The sequence below is a fragment of the Mya arenaria genome, chromosome 7 (assembly GCF_026914265.1).
Source record: "Mya arenaria isolate MELC-2E11 chromosome 7, ASM2691426v1".
NCBI classification, from domain to species: domain Eukaryota; kingdom Metazoa; phylum Mollusca; class Bivalvia; order Myida; family Myidae; genus Mya; species Mya arenaria.
Window position 1 is genome coordinate 14,752,416 of NC_069128.1, and position 20,484 is coordinate 14,772,899.

Below are 20,484 nucleotides of genomic sequence, written 5' to 3' on the forward strand. Positions count from 1 at the left end.
AAAAGGAAGTGCTTCACGTGATTGTCAATTTTACTAAAATAGGTGACCACCAATGTTTCCATTTTCATATTTTTAAACACTGATTATTTTATGAATAATTTAAGATGCACAATTACTCCTTAAAAAGATTCACCACAATTTGAACACCAAAAAGGATGAATACGTACATGTCGAAGGCAATGATTCGTATGAAGGATACCGAGTTTAGTTGGTATATGTACCTTTTGAGACAAAAGTAGATCGCAGTAAATATTCAAGCACTCACAATTATTTAATATTAGTGTGTTTACGGCCATTAAATACACGGTCAAAATCTTGTTATCGGTAATTTATATTTACCATGAATGCATTTCTTAGGAAATATTTCAATGTTTATGCATTAAAATTAATGTTTGATATGCATGACTTTGTTTTTGTTTTGATTTTGAATAAGAGTGTCACTTTAATCATACCCAAACTTGCTCCTTGTAGCTGTGTGTTGAGACGTAGTTCAACAGGGCGCTGTATACATCCCTGAATACTGTTAAGAAGCAACACGTTGAATGTAGCGTAATATCCGCTAGGTGGCGGATAACAGAAGGTTGCAAGCACGAGGAATTAAAGTGCAACTGTCATTCAGCTCTGGGCAGTTGACGTGTTAACTTCAAATAGTTTTCTATTGATTGTACATGTACCTGTAATGGCTAATGACGAAAACCGGTCTGACCAGAATGCGCTCGAACAAGTGTTAGCTAAGCTGAAGCAAACAGAGGCATGACTATTTATCTCTAAGTGACGAAGTTCGTGGAAATTCAGCGAGTGTTGCTAATGACGTAACGAATTTAAAATCAGGAAAAGACATATCTTTGAAATATCAGGGCAATTAACTGCAGTTTGATTTCAATAGCGAAATTGAAGATATCGCCAAGCAGTCACTCTAGGCGTCAGAGCATTTTAAGCAAGAATATTGTCAGGAGCAGCTCTAGGAACTTTTGACAAATTGCATAAGCGCAACAAACTTATTCACATCGCTGACTCTTCTTCCGGTGGCTGGGAAACAGTCCAGCAATACGAAAGTAATCCAGTAGCCTGCGACTCGGATGATGAGGCTAAAATTCACAAGGCGGAGAGTCGTGCTCTCAAGAGGAACAAGTCTTCTTCACACGGCAGGTCGTTGGGCCGTAGTTCTGACTACGTTCCTGCTTTTACTGATAAGTCATAGTGAGCTCCTGCTTCCGTCGTCAGGCCGTGGGGGCATCAGTCAGTCAGCAGGGGCCGGCTTTTTTCGAGGCCACTACGGAGCTTTATACGGATCAGGATTCGCTGCCAGTTCATCTTCCGGACCCACGGGACCCTGTTTTGCCTTTGGCGAATTCAGTCATATCCGCAGAAACTGTCCATACACTGCAAGAACCCCATCATCCGCCACAGTTACGTCCGGGGACCAGTCAGCAGTCCGAAAATTAGAGTTCTGGTTCCGTTAGTTCTTCAGTTTTGAAAGATGAGTATAAATATGACTTTGAGACATTTACACACGATTTTTTTAATATGAACAAGGTCAAAAGAATAGTATTGTTAGTGGCAGGTTAGGAAAGCATGTTCAATTTAGGCGAGATATTGGTTGTAATAATTTTATATAAGATGTATTAGAGAATAGGTATAAAATTCCCAACCTTTTCAATCATTCAATAAGAATAACAAATCTGCTTTTTTGGAGTCTGATTTTGTATCTGAAGCGATTCAGGATGTTTTGGACAGAAATTTAATCGAAAAGTGTGTTGTTAATCCTCTGACGTTTTCTGTACACAATTCAGGTAAAAGAGATTAATGCTTAATTTAACTGTTGTCAATCAACATCTTTGGAAGCAGTCGGTTAAGTACGAAGATGTCAAGGTGGCTCTTTCATTTTTGCGCAAAGGTTATTACATGATTAAATTTGATTTGACTAGCGCGTATCATTTTATAGAGATATTTAGGTTACACACCGAATTTTTGGGTTTCTCTTGGACTGACAAAAATGGTGCAGAAAATTATTGTAAGTTTTTAGTTCTTCCGTTTGGATTGTCAAGTGCATGTTACATTTTTCAAAGGTAACACGCCCGTTAGTAAGAAAATGGAGAGGGGAGGAAAACTGGTGTTCATGTTTCTTGATAACGGATTTGGATGTTCCTATAATTTTGATAAATCATTGAGTATTGGACAAAAAATTAAAGGTGATTTGTTGAGGTCTGGGTTTGTTCCAAATGCTACGAAATGTGTTTGGGTACCAGTTCAAGAATAAGAATATTTGGGCGTCAAATTAAACTCGATGCTTGGGGTTTTGTATATTCCTAATCGCCGTTTAAATAAGGCAAAAGAAGCGAAAGAAAATATGTTATGTTCTGTCAAGCAACGTAGGAATGTGCACGTCAGAAAAATTGCCAGTTAAGTTGGCCAGTTAATTTCTATGTTCATTGTCATTATGTCTCCCCCTCTCTGGGGGAGACATATTGTTTTTGCCCTGTCCGGTAGTCCGTCAGTCCGTCAGTCCGTCCGTACGTCACACTTCGTTTCCGATCGATAACTGGAAAACCGCATGACCTAGGATCACCAAACTTGGTAGGGAGGTTGGTCGTGAGGTGTAGAGGATCCCTATTGTTTTTGGGGTCACTAGGTCAAAGGTCAAGGTCGCGGCGACCCCCAATATAAAAAACATTTCTGCTCAAAATCTTGAGAACGGTTTGACCTAGGTTCACCAAACTTGGTAGGGAGGTTGGTCATGAGGTGTAGAAGATCCCTATTGTTTTTGGGGTCACTAGGTCAAAGGTCAAGGTCGCGGCGACCCCCAATGTAAAAAACATTTCCGCTCAATATCTTGAGAATGGTTTGACCTAGGTTCACCAAACTTGGTAGGGAGGTTGATCATGAGGTTTAGAAAACTCCTATATTTTGGGGGGTCACAAGGTCAAAGGTCAACGTCGCTGTGACCTCTAATGTAAAAAAATATTTCCGTGCAATATCAGGAGAATGCTTTGATCTAGTTACATTTTATACCAGTTTGATTGATTGGAAGAACTGATAAGATGTCATAGTATAGCCATGGACAGGATTCTGTGTTTATATAAAAAAGTCTCCTTAAAGCTTCAACTGAATTTATTATGTCTCCCCAATTAATGGGGAGACATATTGTTTTTGCCCTGTCCGTCAGTACATCCGTCACACTTCGTTTCTGCTCAATAACTAAAGAACGCTTGCACTCAGGAACTTTATACTTGGTATGCTAGTTGGTCATGACTAGTAGATGACCCCTATTGATTTTGAGATCAATAGGTCAAAGGTCAAGGTCGCAGTAGATATTCACTATTTAATACAGGTGAATAAACCAAACTTCACTGTTGGTTTGTCTCCTGTCCATAATTACAAATTTCATGTCCATCTTTTTTTTTTCTCAGATACGACCACACAATAGGGGAGACAAGCGCTTTTTCAAAAAAGTAATCTCTAGTTGGTCATGTTTCCCAAATAATGACCCGTAATCTGAGTGTAGACGTTCTTAAAGCTCTTTACTGGGAGTCGTACATTCAATTGTCGACTGAAAGCATCGAGCAGTTGAAGTTTTGGCAAGCTGACCTGCATAAAAATAGTAAGAATATGTTTGATTTACACAAATGCTCAAAGATCGTTTATTCAGATGCTAGCTCTACAGGTTACGGTGGTTACGAGATAAACTCGGTTAACGGTATTTCACATGGTATGTGGTCTGCGAATGAGTGCCAAAAGTCCTCCACATGGCGAGAATTAGTTGCAGTCTATAGAGTACTGCTTTCAATTTTGCACATTCTTGAAACCAAAGGGTAAAATGGTTTACTGGCAATCAGTCTGTAAGTTCCAAAGGCATCAAAGGGTCTATGAAACCTGAGCTACAGGGTATTGCTTATGAGATTTTCAAGATATGTAAAGAAAAGTCCATTTTACTTGAGATTGAGTGGGTCCCCGGATCTCAAAGTGAGTTGGCTGATTATTATTCAAGAATTGTAGTTTATGATGACTGGGGACTTTCGTTTCAAACACTGCATTTGTTACAGTTAAGATTTGGCACTTTTAAGGTAATTTGGTTCTCGTCTGAGCACAATGCGAAGTTAAAGATGTTTTATTCCAGATTTTGGACACCATCATGTACTGGTATTGATGCGTTTACAGAAAACTGGGGTGGATCATTTGGCTCGTTGTTCCACCCATTTCTATTATCCTGAGAGTTTTAAACAAAATGATAGTTGACAAAGCGTCGGGTGTGATTGTTGTGTCATGCTGGAAGTCAGCTGTATTGCCTTTTTATATGTCCGAATGGAAATTTCCATAGTAATGTAATTGACTGGTTTGATTTGCCGATAATGAAGGAATATTATGTAAAGTGTAAGAATGGAAGTGGCATTTTTGGCAACAAAGATTTGCATTTTAGAATGATTGCTTAAAAGCGGATTTCAGCAAAGGTGTGTAAATGCAGTTTGTACAGCTATGTATATAATATTGAATTGCCTCCCTTGTGGAGTATATTTCGGCACTGGCTGAAAGTAATGTCTGATAAGACATCTTGTAAATGGGATGTACGGAGTATAGCAGCAAAGCGGCATAGTTTTATAGCAACCAGACGAGTTGCATAATGTTGCGCAAACGCGGCCGAGTCTCAGTTATGTTGTGAATTGCTCGGCGGCATCGCCTTTAGCAATAAAACTGATATGTTTCATACACATTTATGTCTTAAATACTACCGAAAGTATAATGTCGGTATTATGAATTGTATGGTGACATCGCCAGTAATGTTTGTTATGAATTGTTTGTTCCGAATGTATGTTTTGTTTTGTATGTTTTGAATACTTATTGCATTTTGACAGTTTAGTTTTGCCGAAATCAATACAGTTGGTATTTATACACGTTTATTTTTCCAGTTTCATAAGGATGAGATGTATGATTTTCCGGTAGTTCTGGCAGATAATGTTGGCTTTCTCCCGGACCTACTAAAGAAGTCCAAAGCGGACAGTACCAATAGCAAATACGCGTCTTCATTTGAACGATTCAAAAAGTGGGCAGTGTGTACTGGGATCGGGATGGGGGGAACTTTACCTGCTATAGCTTTACCGGTTGCTTTGTATTTAATGTCTTTAATTCAAACCGCGAATACTCCTAGTCCTGTGATTACTGCTTTCTATTCGATTAAATGGTTTCATGAATTGGTAGGTATACAATCTCCTACAAATTCCACTATGGTTTCTAATGTTCTTGAATCGGCTAAAACATTTCTAGGAAAGTTTAAAGTTGGGAAAGAACCTTTAACTGTCAATATTTTAGAAAAGATTTATGATGCTTTGTACGTTGATATAAATATAAAAAACCGGCGTATTATATGCGCTTGTTTGGTGGCCTTTTCAGGGTAGTTCGCAATTACTAAGCATTAGAACATGTGATATTATATACACATATGTCATTGTTTATAGAAAGCTGTAAAACAGATAAATAGAGATGGATCATGAGTTATCATACCCCGAACTGGAAAAAAATTGTGTCCTGTTGAAAATGTTATAAAGTTTATAGATTGGTGTGAGTTTAAGAATGATGGTTTTGTATTCTGCAATTTGAGTAAGATAAAACATGGTTATAAACCAAGAAATACAAGTGTAAAAATGTCATATACTAATCTGTGTGAACTGTTTTTGGACGCTATTAAACCTCATGTCACGGATGTTTCGAAGTATTGTTTACATTCACTAAGGTTGGGTGGTGCTACAGCTGCCGCGAATAGTGGAGTGAAAGAATGTTAAATAGACATGGACGTTGGTCGAGTGAAACAGCTAAGGATTGATACGTAAAGGACAATTAAAATGAAAGATTATCAGTGTCTTCAAGTTTGGGACTATGAGAATGTGCATAATTTAATCAGTGATGTTGTATTTATTTCGACATTTTAAAGTGTTTTCAATCAATCCATTAGTATTTATTTTCCCGTTCTTTAATTTTCATTTGGTTGCCTAAGTGCTTAAACCAGGATTAAATCTTAAATGCTTGAAATGATATTAGCGTTCTGAGTTTTTTTTTAAGTTAGATATGAAGTGTGTTTATGGAATTATTGTGATGTAGTACATCCCTGGAGACTATTATGACTCTAGTGTTTTATTGTGACGTAGTTCACCAGGGCGCTGCGTACTTCCCTGAAGACAGTTATAAAGCATGACCCTAGTGTTTTAGAGGTCTTATGGGCGTCCATAGTGAAGGTAAAGTAGCCATCCTTGTTATTTACATTCATAATATCGCTTCCCTGATTGTTTGGAGCAATTGTACATGCATATTTGTAAAGAAATGAACCCCGATATTGCGGCTCTTATATTATACATTGGGTTATCTCGCAACATGTATGATATTTCACGCAAACAATGTGTAAACACAGATGACGTCCAGTTCTAGAACAATATTGAAATGCTGATGCCGTGTTGGTACCATATATACCCATGTGACAAAACAAGCAAAATCATTGGTTCATCGCAGGAGCAGACGAATTGTTTCGCATTATCTATCTTTGTATAAATGTTGTAGTGTTTTGTTACTACTTTGTTTTTGTACCATGCAGAAGAACACGTTATGTATATGAAACTGGTAAAATTCATGTCTTAAACATCCCTTGACCCTGACAATTTATTAAAATAAGTTACTTTAAGGGCCCTGTACGCCCCCACCCTGGCGCCAATATCGAATGACACCAGTACTTCCAGAATACATGCCATGTCAGCAAAAGCTCCTTCGGATCAACCAGAAAAAGGGCCACCAGATCTTGTATGACTTAAAAACCTAAATTTCCTGAAAATATTCGTCGCAAGCGATAATATGTATAAAATATCATATGTACCTTACACATGGTCAAGTGGAGAAAGTAACCTCTTGCTGGATGTGGTTTTACTCGTCGTGCAGGTTGAGCTTCCTCCTTCCCCGTGTCGGTTATGATTCACAAGAGGCGGCTTATGACCTGCGACATGTTGTCATAGAGACTCTAAGCTACGACATTGTTAACATGAATACCAGCAGGGTCTCTTGTACCGTACAGTGACTTCCAATCTGTTAAAATATCGTCATTGTCGACATGTATGGTACGTTAAAGGATTAGTTTAAGCGCAACCTCTGTGTACTGATTTGTGTAAGAGCACTGACTTCCAGTTTCGCCAGGCTCCGCCCGCTGCCTGTCCTGATATATCGGTGTGTTTTCATGTAATCTGTTGCTGTTGCCGGGGGAGCGGTATTCCCATCCCCAAATGCCGCAGGTGGCGGAGTCTGCGTGCACACTTCCGGTGATGACATGAACGGGTTATCTGTAATTGTACTATGTGTTGGTCCGGGTTGTCCGTAGGTCGACAAAATTTAAAGGGGTCACCGTCCCCGCCGGCTTTGGAGTTTGGCCCCTTTGATGTGTAATATCCATCCTCTGATGAAGCATCTCACTTCTCCAATTCTAAAGAGTCTTGACCCTTAATTACATCCGCCATGTAGTTTCCTTAGAGTTGCCTTGGGTACCTCATCTGGACATGACCTTCATCGCCACGGAAATGACAAAAGACATTTACGTCGAAGATTGTTCCCATGACAATTCCAGCAACTATAGTTTTGTACGTCAGGTTTTTCTGGCATGTTATTACATCAAAAATACGGATGAAATGAGTCTCCGCAGTATCGACACGGTGTTATGTTGTTATCCGCGAATTTTTGGATGATGAACTGACCTTTGTCGTTTGAACGGTAGCACATGTTACACAGTTAAGGATTTTTAAATACCTGCCGTTGTCAATATTTGTTTCTTTGATATTTCCTTGGGTAATACTACCCGACACAAAATCTCCGTATTTGGACATCTGAGCGATAATCTTTCACCGTTACGCTGGTGGTCAGGTTTTTCTACTTCATCTATAGATATTACCCTATTTCTAATGTTAGTCGTCCCTCAAATTAACCCTCAACACCAGAAACAAATGACTACATTAAAAATATACTTATGATCCCGAATGTCATGAAATAAAAAGAAATTGAAATATAGCCCGACAATTATAATATGCGAATGTACAAACCGGTAATTCTTTTAAATGTGTGATACGCATTTTGAATATAAATGCTTAAGCAATGTTTATGTAAGCATACCGAAATATGTCGAGTACAGATGTTTTTTCCTTACATATTATGCAGGAGTGAGTGTATAGACTTCAGAGAAATCATAGCATCCGCCTGTCTGAATCGCACCTCTGATGAATCCTTAATTCTACGAAATAGTTCTTACAATCAGTACCTAAATTAGGACGTGACCATGGGAAACGGCGGAAAATCATCTAAATGGATATGGGAAATTCGTCTCCCAGTTTTATCCAAATGGGTCTGTACAGACGGCAACAATATTGAACATGTTTATTTATCCAGGTCACCTTGGTACAATGTACTAAGATATATAATACAGACACACCAAGAATCAATACTGAAATCGAGCACACTGGGTATTTTGAAGCTGCCTTTGAATCTCATCAACGAGTGTTTTAAGGTCGTCAAAGCCTGGGATACTGAATATGTGCCGACTCGGAGGTGACGAGGCGCAGTTGGTTATCTCATTCTGTCCATCCGGGGTCCTGACACCAATGGCAAGAGCGTAGACCTTGGCATATTGTTGCAACTGGTATGCCTCTTTTAACGTTTCAGCTGGGACGTTTGACAAACCATCAGTGATCAAAAGAATCTCTTGCGTGACGTCTGCACGAAAGCGCATTCCTGTTTAAGGATACACATCATTATATTGACATAGCATACATATTTTCGATATTTGACAACGCCTTATTGCGTATCCTAATTTCAATGATGATTGTAAGCGTAATGGTGTCGAGTTTTTATTGATAGTTTTCATGCAACACATGTTTAACATGATATAACGTTTATACACATGCAATAACATTAAATTCATTGCATCATAGAAAATACCTGACCAGTTTAAGTTCGACCAAACTCAATGTAAAATTATTTCATAGAGAATTGCATACACATGTCTAAAATTGTACACTTTGGTTAGAATTAGTATACTCCAGATAAAATTACAGAGACGGGAAAGGTAAAACACGAATGTGTATTATCATTGTTAATACTAAATCCTCATCAACTGTTTCTTTAATGTAAAACTTAAAAAAAAACATGCAACTAAAATATTGTTTTTTATCTATGAACAAATAACAAATGCATGTCCTCACAATATTTGCATACCTTTGCACAAACCGTACCTTTAGTGGCAGTAAGCATATGAGTTCTGGCATACTCTAAAGCAAAATCTGTACGAGTTCCACCACCATGGTAAAAAACACTGCGAATCTTTGCCTGTACTTCATTTGTATCGTGCATATCGTCAAAATCAAATATTTCATCAACTCCATGATCAAATACGAGCAAAGCTGCCTTCTGGTGATCTCCGGCAAATGGATCTGAAAGTGATAAACATAACGAACGTTGTTGCCTGGTACCTATGATTAATGTAGATGATATTGAAGAAAGTTCGGACAGTACCATTATGGTTTTAACAATTTTTGCAATCATCAATTATGATAGTCAATCATAAGGTGCATATATTTTTATTTAGTAATTAAATGATAGCAACTACAGGCACAAACAAATTAAGTTGGCCCTGTTGAAAGCTGCACTCTCACAGATTGAACGTTTTGACAACTTTTTTTTTCTTTTTTTGTCTTAGAACGAGCCATTTTTTGCAAAAATGCATGGAAACCAGGTATATAAGTCTGCTGACAAAAATAGATCGATATCTATATAAACTAAGTTAAAAAAATTGATGTTTTATGCATTTTTCTTAAACCGTCAGTAATGGTTTAAGCCATAAAACATTAATTTTCGTACGGAAATATGAAAATCTGCGATCCGATCTTTTGTCATCAATCTTTTATCATCGGTTTGCAGATATTTACGCAAAAATTTGCTCTTTCCAAAACAAAAAATAAGAAAAGTTGTCAAAACGGAATATCTGTGAGAGTGCAGCTTTAAAGGCACAATGTCAAAGCCTAACAGGGACTAGAACAATCTTCATATTCTGCCTATGCACGCCGACACATGCCTTATTCAACAATCATTACAATACTAACCCTATGTGCATTCACCAACATATTATAAGTATTATAAGTGGTGTTTGCATAAAAAATATGTTCATTTAAATATACTTGCAATCTCTTAAAATTGATTTTTAGCTAGAAAAACGAAAGTAGAATACTTTCTTAAATTGAAATTTCTTATTATTATTATTCCTGGACACTTGAACCATTTCACATTTCAACCATCAAATTAGATTAGCTCGAACAGTAAAAAAAAAAACAGACACAGTTTTAACAACAAAGTTGATAATTTTCATTTTTATTCACTTGTCAACTTTATTAACTTGAAAACTGTCAAATGAGTGTTGAAGGTCACAGTGACACAAACGAATAGATCACAAACAAAAAAAAAAGAAATATCTCACCAGGAGTAGGACAAAACATTCCGACGAGGCGACTGAGCTGTGTTTTAGCATTGTCAAAGTCAGATGGTCCGATACTTCCAGAAGAGTCAAGAATAATAAGCAGGTCCCGTAGTTTTCCATAACCTGTCGAGCCTAATCCAGTAGGCGTCATAAAGTTGGACACCAGGTTTGTTGCTTGACAGTTGGGGCCACAGGACTGGTCTGAATGAGGTTATAAGTAGTTTGACTTAAACGTTTTTATAAGCGTTTCCTTTACGAAATTTTTATTTAAACAAGAATAACGTTATCTAACTATACAAAACGATATCGTTGTGGTACCTAAGTTTTGGAAATAACATCAAAATTCGACTCTGCCATGAATTATTGATTTATAGCTCACACAAACATAGATGCGGAAAAAGGGTGAAGGAAATTAAATGTTTAAACTTGAAGTTGATCCACAATTGTGAATGATTGTAACGAGACGTGATAAAGATGTGTTATCATCTCATACATTGATGGTTATTTTGACAAGCGTTTGGTGTTATTATTTATGAATAATTGTTCTTGCTGAAATAATCCACTGTTTTAACCATGAGAGAGTAGCTTGAAACAAGGCTTAGAAGTGGAAAGACATGTGGTGCTCGAAACATGGTCATTCGTTCTGAAGTACATGCATATCGATTACACCTAGTATATCGAGAAAGGCTACCTTCTCCAAGTAAACGTGTACTTAAAACGTCGTTATTTACTACACTCGTTCACTAAAGGAGCAGGCGTTGTGGACAAATAATTAAAACGTAAACAAGTGCTGAGAAACTAGGGGGAATGTTTAAGTGGGTGGATATATTAATGTCTGATGACAAAAAGCATTCAAGAAACTTTTGCGAGAAAAGGTTCAAATCAATTGAATTACCTTGAATAAATACCATGACTTATGTGTCAGAATTGAATATGTGTGTTGATCTGCAATGCGTCAAAGCAAAGGGTCGGCCCTGAGCGCCTCGATTCAGATACAATCAAATTTCATAATTGGCGATTTATAACCAATAAAGACACAAACGAGCAAAAAACCGTTACTTGGTGAGGTGCTTAAAGCGACATTAACGACGCTTAATTTTCCTCCGACAAAGCAATTTAGGTATCGAGGAAACGTGTTATTCACTTATGCAAGCTGACCTTAAATCGACCCTCGTGTAACCAGCGAAGGCGGTTACTCTGTAGCCTCTTACCATGATATTAAATATTAACACGTTTTTTTTGAACGACCTTCATCGAGAAATAAATAAACAGTATTTTTTTATAGTTTATGGACACTTTATAATATAGCCATATGATATTAAAGGCCGTTTGGTTCTAAAACGAGACTTGAATGTTAACACGTAGACAACGGCGGATTTCTTACCAAATTTCTTTAATGTTGTACACCAATTTCGTTCAATTTTATTGCCTTCTATAAGTCTAGAATTATGTTATTCGAAAAAAAAATCTATCGGTAATTTTAAATAGGGGTTTTGTGCAAATTTGAGCATGAAACCAAACTGACCCTTATGTTTACAAATATGTTTCTTTTTAAGAAATAATTTTTATCTATCATTTTTTATGAATAACAGCTGCAGACCATTAAACCCTACTTACAATTTTGCCTTGACACTTTACCAATGTTTGCATAAACTGCCTGTGGTTTTGTCTACCGTGAACATTAAGTGTGAGCATGCATTTAAAAATGTGCATCCATTAACACATATTTAGGACTAACGATATCTTTATTTGCAAAAATAAAGTGAAAATTTGAACTGAAACGACTACAATATAATTCTCGCATGCATTATTTTACTGCACATAAAATATGCGATTAATGTTTTTAGACAGCTATTATATAGGCATACTTGAATAGCAAAGTGCCTTCCTTAGTACAAAAAAGAAGTGTGGACGCAAAACAAAAAATATATCGTTCAACTATTTACGTATCATTTCCTTTTCAGGATCACTCTTTTTCTGGAGTAAAACATACGTCCTTTGTGACATGTAATGCAATAATAAAATGATTTGACCAATTTTTACGAAAGAAGATTTTATTTAAACATCTCAATCTTTGTGTTTTGTTAATGATATATTTCAAAAAGAATACAACAACAATAAAAAATAATACAAACAAATGGTAAAAAAGTGGATTTCATTCATTTCCTGATTACAAAATGGCAAATATACTTTTTAAAATAGAAGCAATCACCGCTCGACATTGCTGATGGGGTCGTGTAGAATATTTGAACAAGAAAATATATTCATTTTTGAAAGAATGTAATTGCTTTTAATTAAAAACGTGATCAAATCTTCTTCTGTAAAATGTGCGCATTTTAGTGTTACACCTACTCATGTCGCAAAGGATGTCTAGATTATGCATGCTAAATATTGAACCTTTAATCTTAATTACAAATGACATTTTACATGTTACGCTAAGGTATTTTGCCCTTTTGAAGGCCCGTAAACAAATCGCAAGTATACAAGATCTTACCAAAGTTTGCGTCAATCATTGACTGTTTTTCGTTGTAAAATTTCACCTATTAGTAATGCACCTTAGTTTATTAAAATAATATCATCATCTGAAATGAAAGCCTCTTTTCAGAGTTTAAAACTAAAAACACGTAAGAGTCAAGCTATAGTATTAATAATTTATCAAGTATGAGTTGAGCTACCGAGCTCGTCAAAGAAATGGGAGTTTTAGACGACGGAGGGAAAAACAATGTCGGAGGGACAGACTTTGCCGTGATTTGGAATCGTGGCAGCATGTAATCTATCTTTGAACGCGTAATTTTAATAATATAATCCTTATAAAGCTTGTTTCAATTTTCTTGTTTGCGTTTCTTAAATAACGCTTAATCAAAATTGAATCAACTAAATTATGGAATGGCATACGCACTGGTGTGTCTACTTTCCGACAATGGAGGGCATTGTTTGCCCCCTGGTGATGGCTGTTTGACAACGACCCTCTGTCTATCCTGTGATCCGAATCCAGCCACCGCAGACCACTGTCCCCATGGACTTACAACGCAGTCGCCTGGAGAGAGAATTCCGGGGCCACCGAAGCCTGAAATGTAACATATGAATAAGAAACCTAGTGGTATCACGTGATTTGTCTTGTGCGTATAACTATATTAACAGAGTCTACAATAACATTTGCAGATTTAATATTGTTGTACCAGTTAGCACTATTTTATGTCAAATACATGCTAAACCAACCTATTTTTCCAATAAAATTAAACATGGAATTGCTTTCTTATAAAATCTAAGTATTTCCAATTCAATACAACCGTTACTTCCGGTACTTACATTAAATCCAAATATCATACCTAAATATATTTCAGTAACTGGAGCTCTCATTAGACATTTGATAAGTCCTTACTCCAGATTAATGTCGGTACCGTAAACAACAGACATATTGTTTCCTCAAGCCGAAATAATTGGGTCTGAGAATTCCATCAGCATATGGTTTCTACCTATCATAGTTTATCTGATATCAAGGTGAGCGTTAGCCTTGTATCAACTAAACTTTCAAAAGTACAGACATTCAGTTATCTTGTTGCAAACATGCCAGACAATTTATTTCTTGGATTAAGCAGCTTTTCGTTCGTGATAACTCAAATTGACCTCGACCCATATTCAAAACATCTTCTTTCATTGGTTCTGCTAGGACTCCTGTTTTGGAATTCGCCGTTATTTGACTAAGGCTGCCGAAGTCTTTACCTTTCTGTTGATAAATGATCGATAGTGCTTTACATTTCCTGCATTTTCTTCATAAGGTCCTTCACATCGGTATACTTTGCGGTCTTTCGTTTGCGGCGAGGCTGAATTACACCCTGGCTCTTTCTTTCAGCCCTGTAGAAAGCCTCAAGCTCTGAGACATGAAACGCTGTGTCATTCAAATTTACTGCTGCTTTTATTTTGAATCGCAAATCTGGTTATACAAGAGCATCCACAAACTGCTCCTTTTCCAAAGACACCCACACATCTACCGGTGAGCTTGGATATGCTAAATTTGTAACTTGTAATTTTCAACCAATATTATGCCCTAGCACAGTCATCGACGCTGTTTTCTGACACATGTCCTTCAGCTGACCTGTATATAGTTCAGTCTGGGTCTGAGGAGCGAAAATATCATGACAAGCTAGCAGTTTTTCCTTGTAAAACAATTAGTTTAGGTGGCCTAATTGTAATTTAGGCCTTTCCTCGCAATGACACTGACAAATAAATTCCCTTTTGAATCGTGTTACAGCCATAATCTTTAAAACGTGCCTGATAATCATCTTCATGACTGTACCTTTGTCGGAACACTGCCTGCGCGTCCAGCACTAAAAGGCCCTGATAAGTCAACAGCTTTTGAATTTTGATCACTTAATCAGAACCGACCCCAGTTTCGTCTTCTCATGCTCAGTTTTCAACTGTCGCATCAATGGCAAAGTCCGTCCTAGCAGGTGTTTGCATACCTACATCACATCTTGTGGCCAAATTAAGCCCCTTGACTTTAGGCGAAGAAGTTACAAGTCTGTCACTGGACAAAATCCGTTGTGCCATCGCTGTTTCTTTCTCCAGTTGTAGGATTTGCATCATCCGATTTAATGTTTAATTTTCGCTGGCCATCGTCTCTCACTCTTTATGCAGGTCTTTCAGGTTTATGCAGGTCTTGGCTGTGATAAAGTGTGATACATTTTTAATGGTGTCCCTTTCGAGCCTCAAATTTTGTAACGGGCCAGCTGAATCTTTGATCGGTTTGGTAAAGACTATATAGATCGCTCGTATTTAAAAAAAAGTCTCAGGCTATTTCTTATTGAACAAATGATAATAAATGATTGGTAAGTAAAGAAAGGGTTCAAACATTACTCAGCGGTTCAAATAAACTTCAATCACTTACATTATGAATAGCCTTCTCTTCTATTCTCTTATTGGATATTGCATATTGGCGATGCAAAATACCTGAACCATTGTCAGCACACAGGCCGCAATGCTCTGTGACTAGCGAATATACCAAGTATATGGCTCCTGGAGTTCCAAGCCACCAGCCACCAGCTATGTTCAACAGACAAGAACGCAATGCTCTATGTTTCTGGCTACTTGGACCCTTGTCAGCACACATATCGCAGTGCTCAGTGACTAGCGAATATACCAAGTATATGGCTCCTGGATTTGCAAGCCAACAGCTATGTTCAACAAGAACGCAATGCTCTATGTTTCTGGCTACTTGGACCCTTGCCAGCACACATATCGCAGTGCTCTGAGGCCAACGCAGATACCAGGTATGAAGCCGAATAGTGTTTGTAGCCACCAGCTCCGTTCACCAGACTGGAGCGCAATACTATATGTGTCTGGTTTCTTTAACTGGAAAACGAGATAACCCCATAATATATATCACGTTCCTGGCGTTTTTTATTGTAATGCCCTGTGTTCAATACTTAGTATACCGCCAATCCAATGAGTTAACCTGGAACTATCTTCTCGCAAGTCGTGTGCTCCACCAGTTAAACGAACCGGTCTAGATGTACCGCATACATTCGAGCAACTTTAATGATATTTCTGTATATTCATAGCACATCCATACATTGATAATGGAAACAAACATGGTGTAATTGAATAAAAACTGGGAATATATTTGGGTGTCTATATGTATTAACAGACGAAAATGTGAGTAGAAATGTACGTAGATATAAGTTTATTTAAAGTAACGATGTAATTTATTTCATAAATAGATAATTTCGCTGTACTAATTGTTTCCTTTATATTCTTCTTGCCAGCAAAGACTATCTGAGCTTGTTTAGAACTGATGTATACCTACCGCAAATGAATTCATTAGACGTTTGGTAAATGTTATTGTTTCTTCTAAAAGTAATCATAAGAAACACTTCTTAAAAAACTTTTATCAGAAACAAACAGTAGCTCGAAAGTAGTATGACAGAGTTTAGTAGGTATTTCGTATTTGTGTATTTTGTTTTCGTGATTTCGATATAAATATTCTATGTTAAAAAATAAAACATTGCTATAGTTTGCATGCTCTATATTACGTATATAATATATAAACATCATTACCCGCCATAAGACATATGGTTATTTGAAATTACAGTTATTAAAAAGTACAAGTTCTAGACAAACTTGTACCGCTATGTATAAGTTAACTGTAGTACTAATTCAATTATAAAAATATAATTAATTATTAAAAACTTAAGCACCTGCAGCACAGGTTAATCCAGTGTATCCATAGAAACAAGTACATGCGTATCCACTCCCTCCGGATGACCGCGCACAGTTACCATGGCCGTTACATGGATCCGGTATGCATGGATTGTCAGCTAAAAAATAAGTTATACTCTATTACAACGTGCTATTAGTGTATAACGAATAACTCAAGGTTAGTAATTGATGTTTTTACTTCTTCTTTATATAATCTTGCAAATTACCCCAATTTGGCTGATATGCAATACTTAGTTAGTACATACTCAAGAGCCATAGGAAATTGCCCAGAGAGGAGAGATACAAGTCAGTAAGTTGGCAAGTAGATTTTTTGTGAAATGTTTTCCTAGATTTAAACGTTTACTTACGTTGATCACAATTCTGCCCGGTAAATCCTGCTGGACATTTACAAAAGTAGCTAGAAGAGCTACTGAAACACAATCCATGGACACAAGGGTTCGCATAGCAGGGATCTGTAGCTAATATGTGGAAAAGTATTATATCAGGTTAGTGTAGGTCTATGTTTATGATGCATTTTTCAACAAATAAAGATTGCACATAGCGTCTGATCATGAATATATATATCGTTCAAAGTTAAAGTGTATTTGATCATTCTAACCCCCTTTAATTTAAAACTATACAATGAAATAGAAGGACATAATTACTTTAGGATCTGATGAATAATGATTATTATGTATACCATATCCATTCTTTCCATAACAACATTTTAAATATTGTAAAGATTTAACGGAGAATCTTTGAAAGCTGTCAAATCATCCGTTTGGATTTTATCTTTTTTAAATAAAACGGTTATATAATCAAAATATACTTGAGTGTGAATTTTCAAATCCATCATTTTCTGCGCGACCGTTTGTATACATTATGGTTAAGGTTCAATACATTTTAATCATTGTTTTTTTTTAAATTTATATAAATGAAAACTGATTGTCCATTACAAAATACATTGGTTCATATCTACGTGACAGCTTCTTATTAACGTAAAATATAACGTGTACATACGCATATACACGTCACAATCTTTTCCAGTCCACCCTGTTTGACACTGGCAAACATAATCATGGCCGTTACTTAGGCAAGATCCGTGTCGACATGGACTAGAATCACATGGACCAATAGCTGCAATAAACGTGCAGAATTAAAATCAAAGTGGTAGAGTAGAATCACACCGGTCAATAGATGTAATTGAGAAGGTAGATTAGAATCACATCGGTGAATGTTAGTGATGGAGTAGAATAACATGCACCAATAGCTGTTATTGCAGTGATGTTGTAGTATTACATGTACCACAATATAGTGGTTGTGATGGAGTAGTATATCATGTTCCAATAGTTGTAATGGTAACTACACGTACCAATAACAGTAAGGTAGTGATGGAGTAAATCGGATTAAGCATGTACAAATAGCTGAAATGGTAGTGATAGAGTAGAAGTACATTTAACAATAGTTGTAATGGTGGTAATGTAGTAGACAAACAAATGTACCAATTGATGTTATGGTTGTAATGGAGGAGAACCAATTGCTGTAACGATATTGATGGAGTGGAATATCATGTAACAATAGTTTGAATGTTAGTGCAAGACACTGAACAAATAAAGCTAATTATTGTGATGGAAGTGAATGAGTAAAAATACATGAACCAATAGCTGTTATGATGGTGATTGAGTATTCGAACATTGTTCAATGGCTGTAATGAAAGTTACGGACAATACTCGCATGGATCGTTAGCTGTAATGGAAGTTACGGACAATACTCGCATAGAACGTTAGCTGTAATGAAAGTTATGGACAATACTCGCATGGATCGTTAGCTGTAATGAAAGTTACGGACAATACTCGCATGGATCATTAGCTGTAATGAAAGTTACGGACAATACACGCATGGATCATTAGCTGTAATGAATGTTACGGACAATACTCGCATGGATCATTAGCTGTAATGAAAGTTACGGACACTACTCGCATGGATCATTATCTGTAATGAAAGTGAGTGATATAGTTGAAATTGTTATACCTTTGGTTTCAATCGTAGTGACGAACTTACCGCAAAAAATAATTCGAAAATATTTTTATATATTATATATAAGTTTTTCAATAAAACATGTGAGTGCAAAGGAAATATCTAAATTCTTGCACTTGTGCTGGCACTCTTTTTAAGATAGTGAACAACATGAATGACAACCACAACGTATCACAATTAATGTTACGAAGTTTAATTCAATTGAACATAAATGTGCTTACGCGTGTCACAGTTTAGCCCCGTAAATCCACTCAGGCAACTACACACGTAACCAGAGGAGCTCAAAGAACACATTCCGTGGACACATGGGTGGCTGCTGCATGCGTCCATATCTGAGGTCAAATAGTTTACAAGATAACAGTAACTGACAAAATTTAATAATATATTGCTTTTCGAGAAAAATGATGACACCAATAATGCAACTATTTCTGAAACTGTGTACCTAAAAATATTGTATTTATCATCAGCGTTTATTCCGTCTTGTTCATAAATACCAACAGAATTAAACCTTCGGACTAAAATAGCAGTACACTGTATTTATATATTCATATACGGATATCAAGTTTCTGAATATTTATAAGAACGAATATTGTAACAGGTATTTTATCTGTCATATTCGGATACCCCCGATTCACTACTAAGCTATCCTTCGTTGTACAACGTGGGCAATTTGGCTAGAAAAACCCTCGTAATAATGAATTATAAATGAGGCTGTTTTATTTGGTCCCACAAGGTACTTAATGCGGATATATGCACAGACAATCATACTCAAATTTCCCAGTAGAAAAAATATTATAGCGAAAGCTAAAAATAAGCCCGGTCCGCCTTTTCACCACAACAAACCTTAACATAACTTAGATCAAGACCACTCGTCTATAGAGGCTATTGACATTATATGGTTATTGAATAATATATCCTTGTAACATGCGAATTCGTTGGAAAAAGAGTACACTGTCCTGCCTTTAACGAGATTTTTTTAGTAAATTGTTCCACGTTTTTTTATGAAGTGTATCGGAATAAAGAACCATGGTTGTCGACGATGAAAAGCTGAATATTTATAAAAATTATAGAAATAAACATTGAAATATGGGTATACGTGGTCTTTAAACACTTTCATAATATTGACTTGAAATACCACCGTGTACTGAGACAAGATTAAAGACGAATTTATGAGGGCCATTTCTTGTATAAGTCTTGTTTAATTCTACTAGACAGATCATTTTTATCGCCGTTTTTCAGGCTCTTTCGGTTTCCCACAGTCATTGATATTCGCAAATAGGTTTTTGAACACAGTTTAAAATCTTTATTATTTTAACATGTGCCTCGTTCAAATTGTTTACTTACTATCATCATAATTGAGAAGTTTTTGTTTTAACAAAGCATTTTATCTATGGCTGGATACAATTTGCTATTGAATTTAGAAACTATTAATACAGATATGAATACATTATTTCTAACCATATGGTTAAATGGTTATCCACTACTTAATAATTTACCTAACTATCTTTTGCAAACGGCCAATACTTTAAAGGGGCTATACACCTTGTATATGTATATGCATGATGAAATAGCGAAAAAAAGAGAAAATTGTCGAAAACTGACATAAACTTGGTATTGATGTGTACAATGCATTGAAACTAACTAACAAAAGTACCACATAATTTACAATTAATTAATGTTTCGCATTTATTTCGTATTTTTACATTATTATTTTTACTAGGTATGTATACTTAGTAGAATACATTCTTACGCGTGATTGGCTAGTC

General features: G+C 36.4%; 1 protein-coding gene across 7 annotated transcripts in view; it reads right to left on the minus strand.

Annotated features, from left to right (window-relative positions):
• Positions 1-8,377: 8,377 nt before the first annotated feature.
• LOC128239984 (neurogenic locus notch homolog protein 1-like) overlaps positions 8,378-20,484 on the minus strand; it is a 103,520-nt gene continuing 91,413 nt past the window's right edge. For all 7 annotated transcript variants that reach the window (XM_052956465.1, XM_052956462.1, XM_052956464.1 and 4 more), the window contains 8 exons: positions 18,940-19,050; positions 17,702-17,818; positions 17,050-17,160; positions 16,681-16,800; positions 13,383-13,550; positions 10,484-10,684; positions 9,246-9,443; positions 8,378-8,745 (listed from right to left, as the gene is read on the minus strand). In XM_052956465.1, coding sequence (XP_052812425.1) covers positions 8,453-8,745; positions 9,246-9,443; positions 10,484-10,684; positions 13,383-13,550; positions 16,681-16,800; positions 17,050-17,160; positions 17,702-17,818; positions 18,940-19,050 — 1,319 coding nt within the window. In that variant the 3' untranslated portion in view covers positions 8,378-8,452. The remainder of the gene's footprint in view (positions 8,746-9,245; positions 9,444-10,483; positions 10,685-13,382; positions 13,551-16,680; positions 16,801-17,049; positions 17,161-17,701; positions 17,819-18,939; positions 19,051-20,484) is intronic.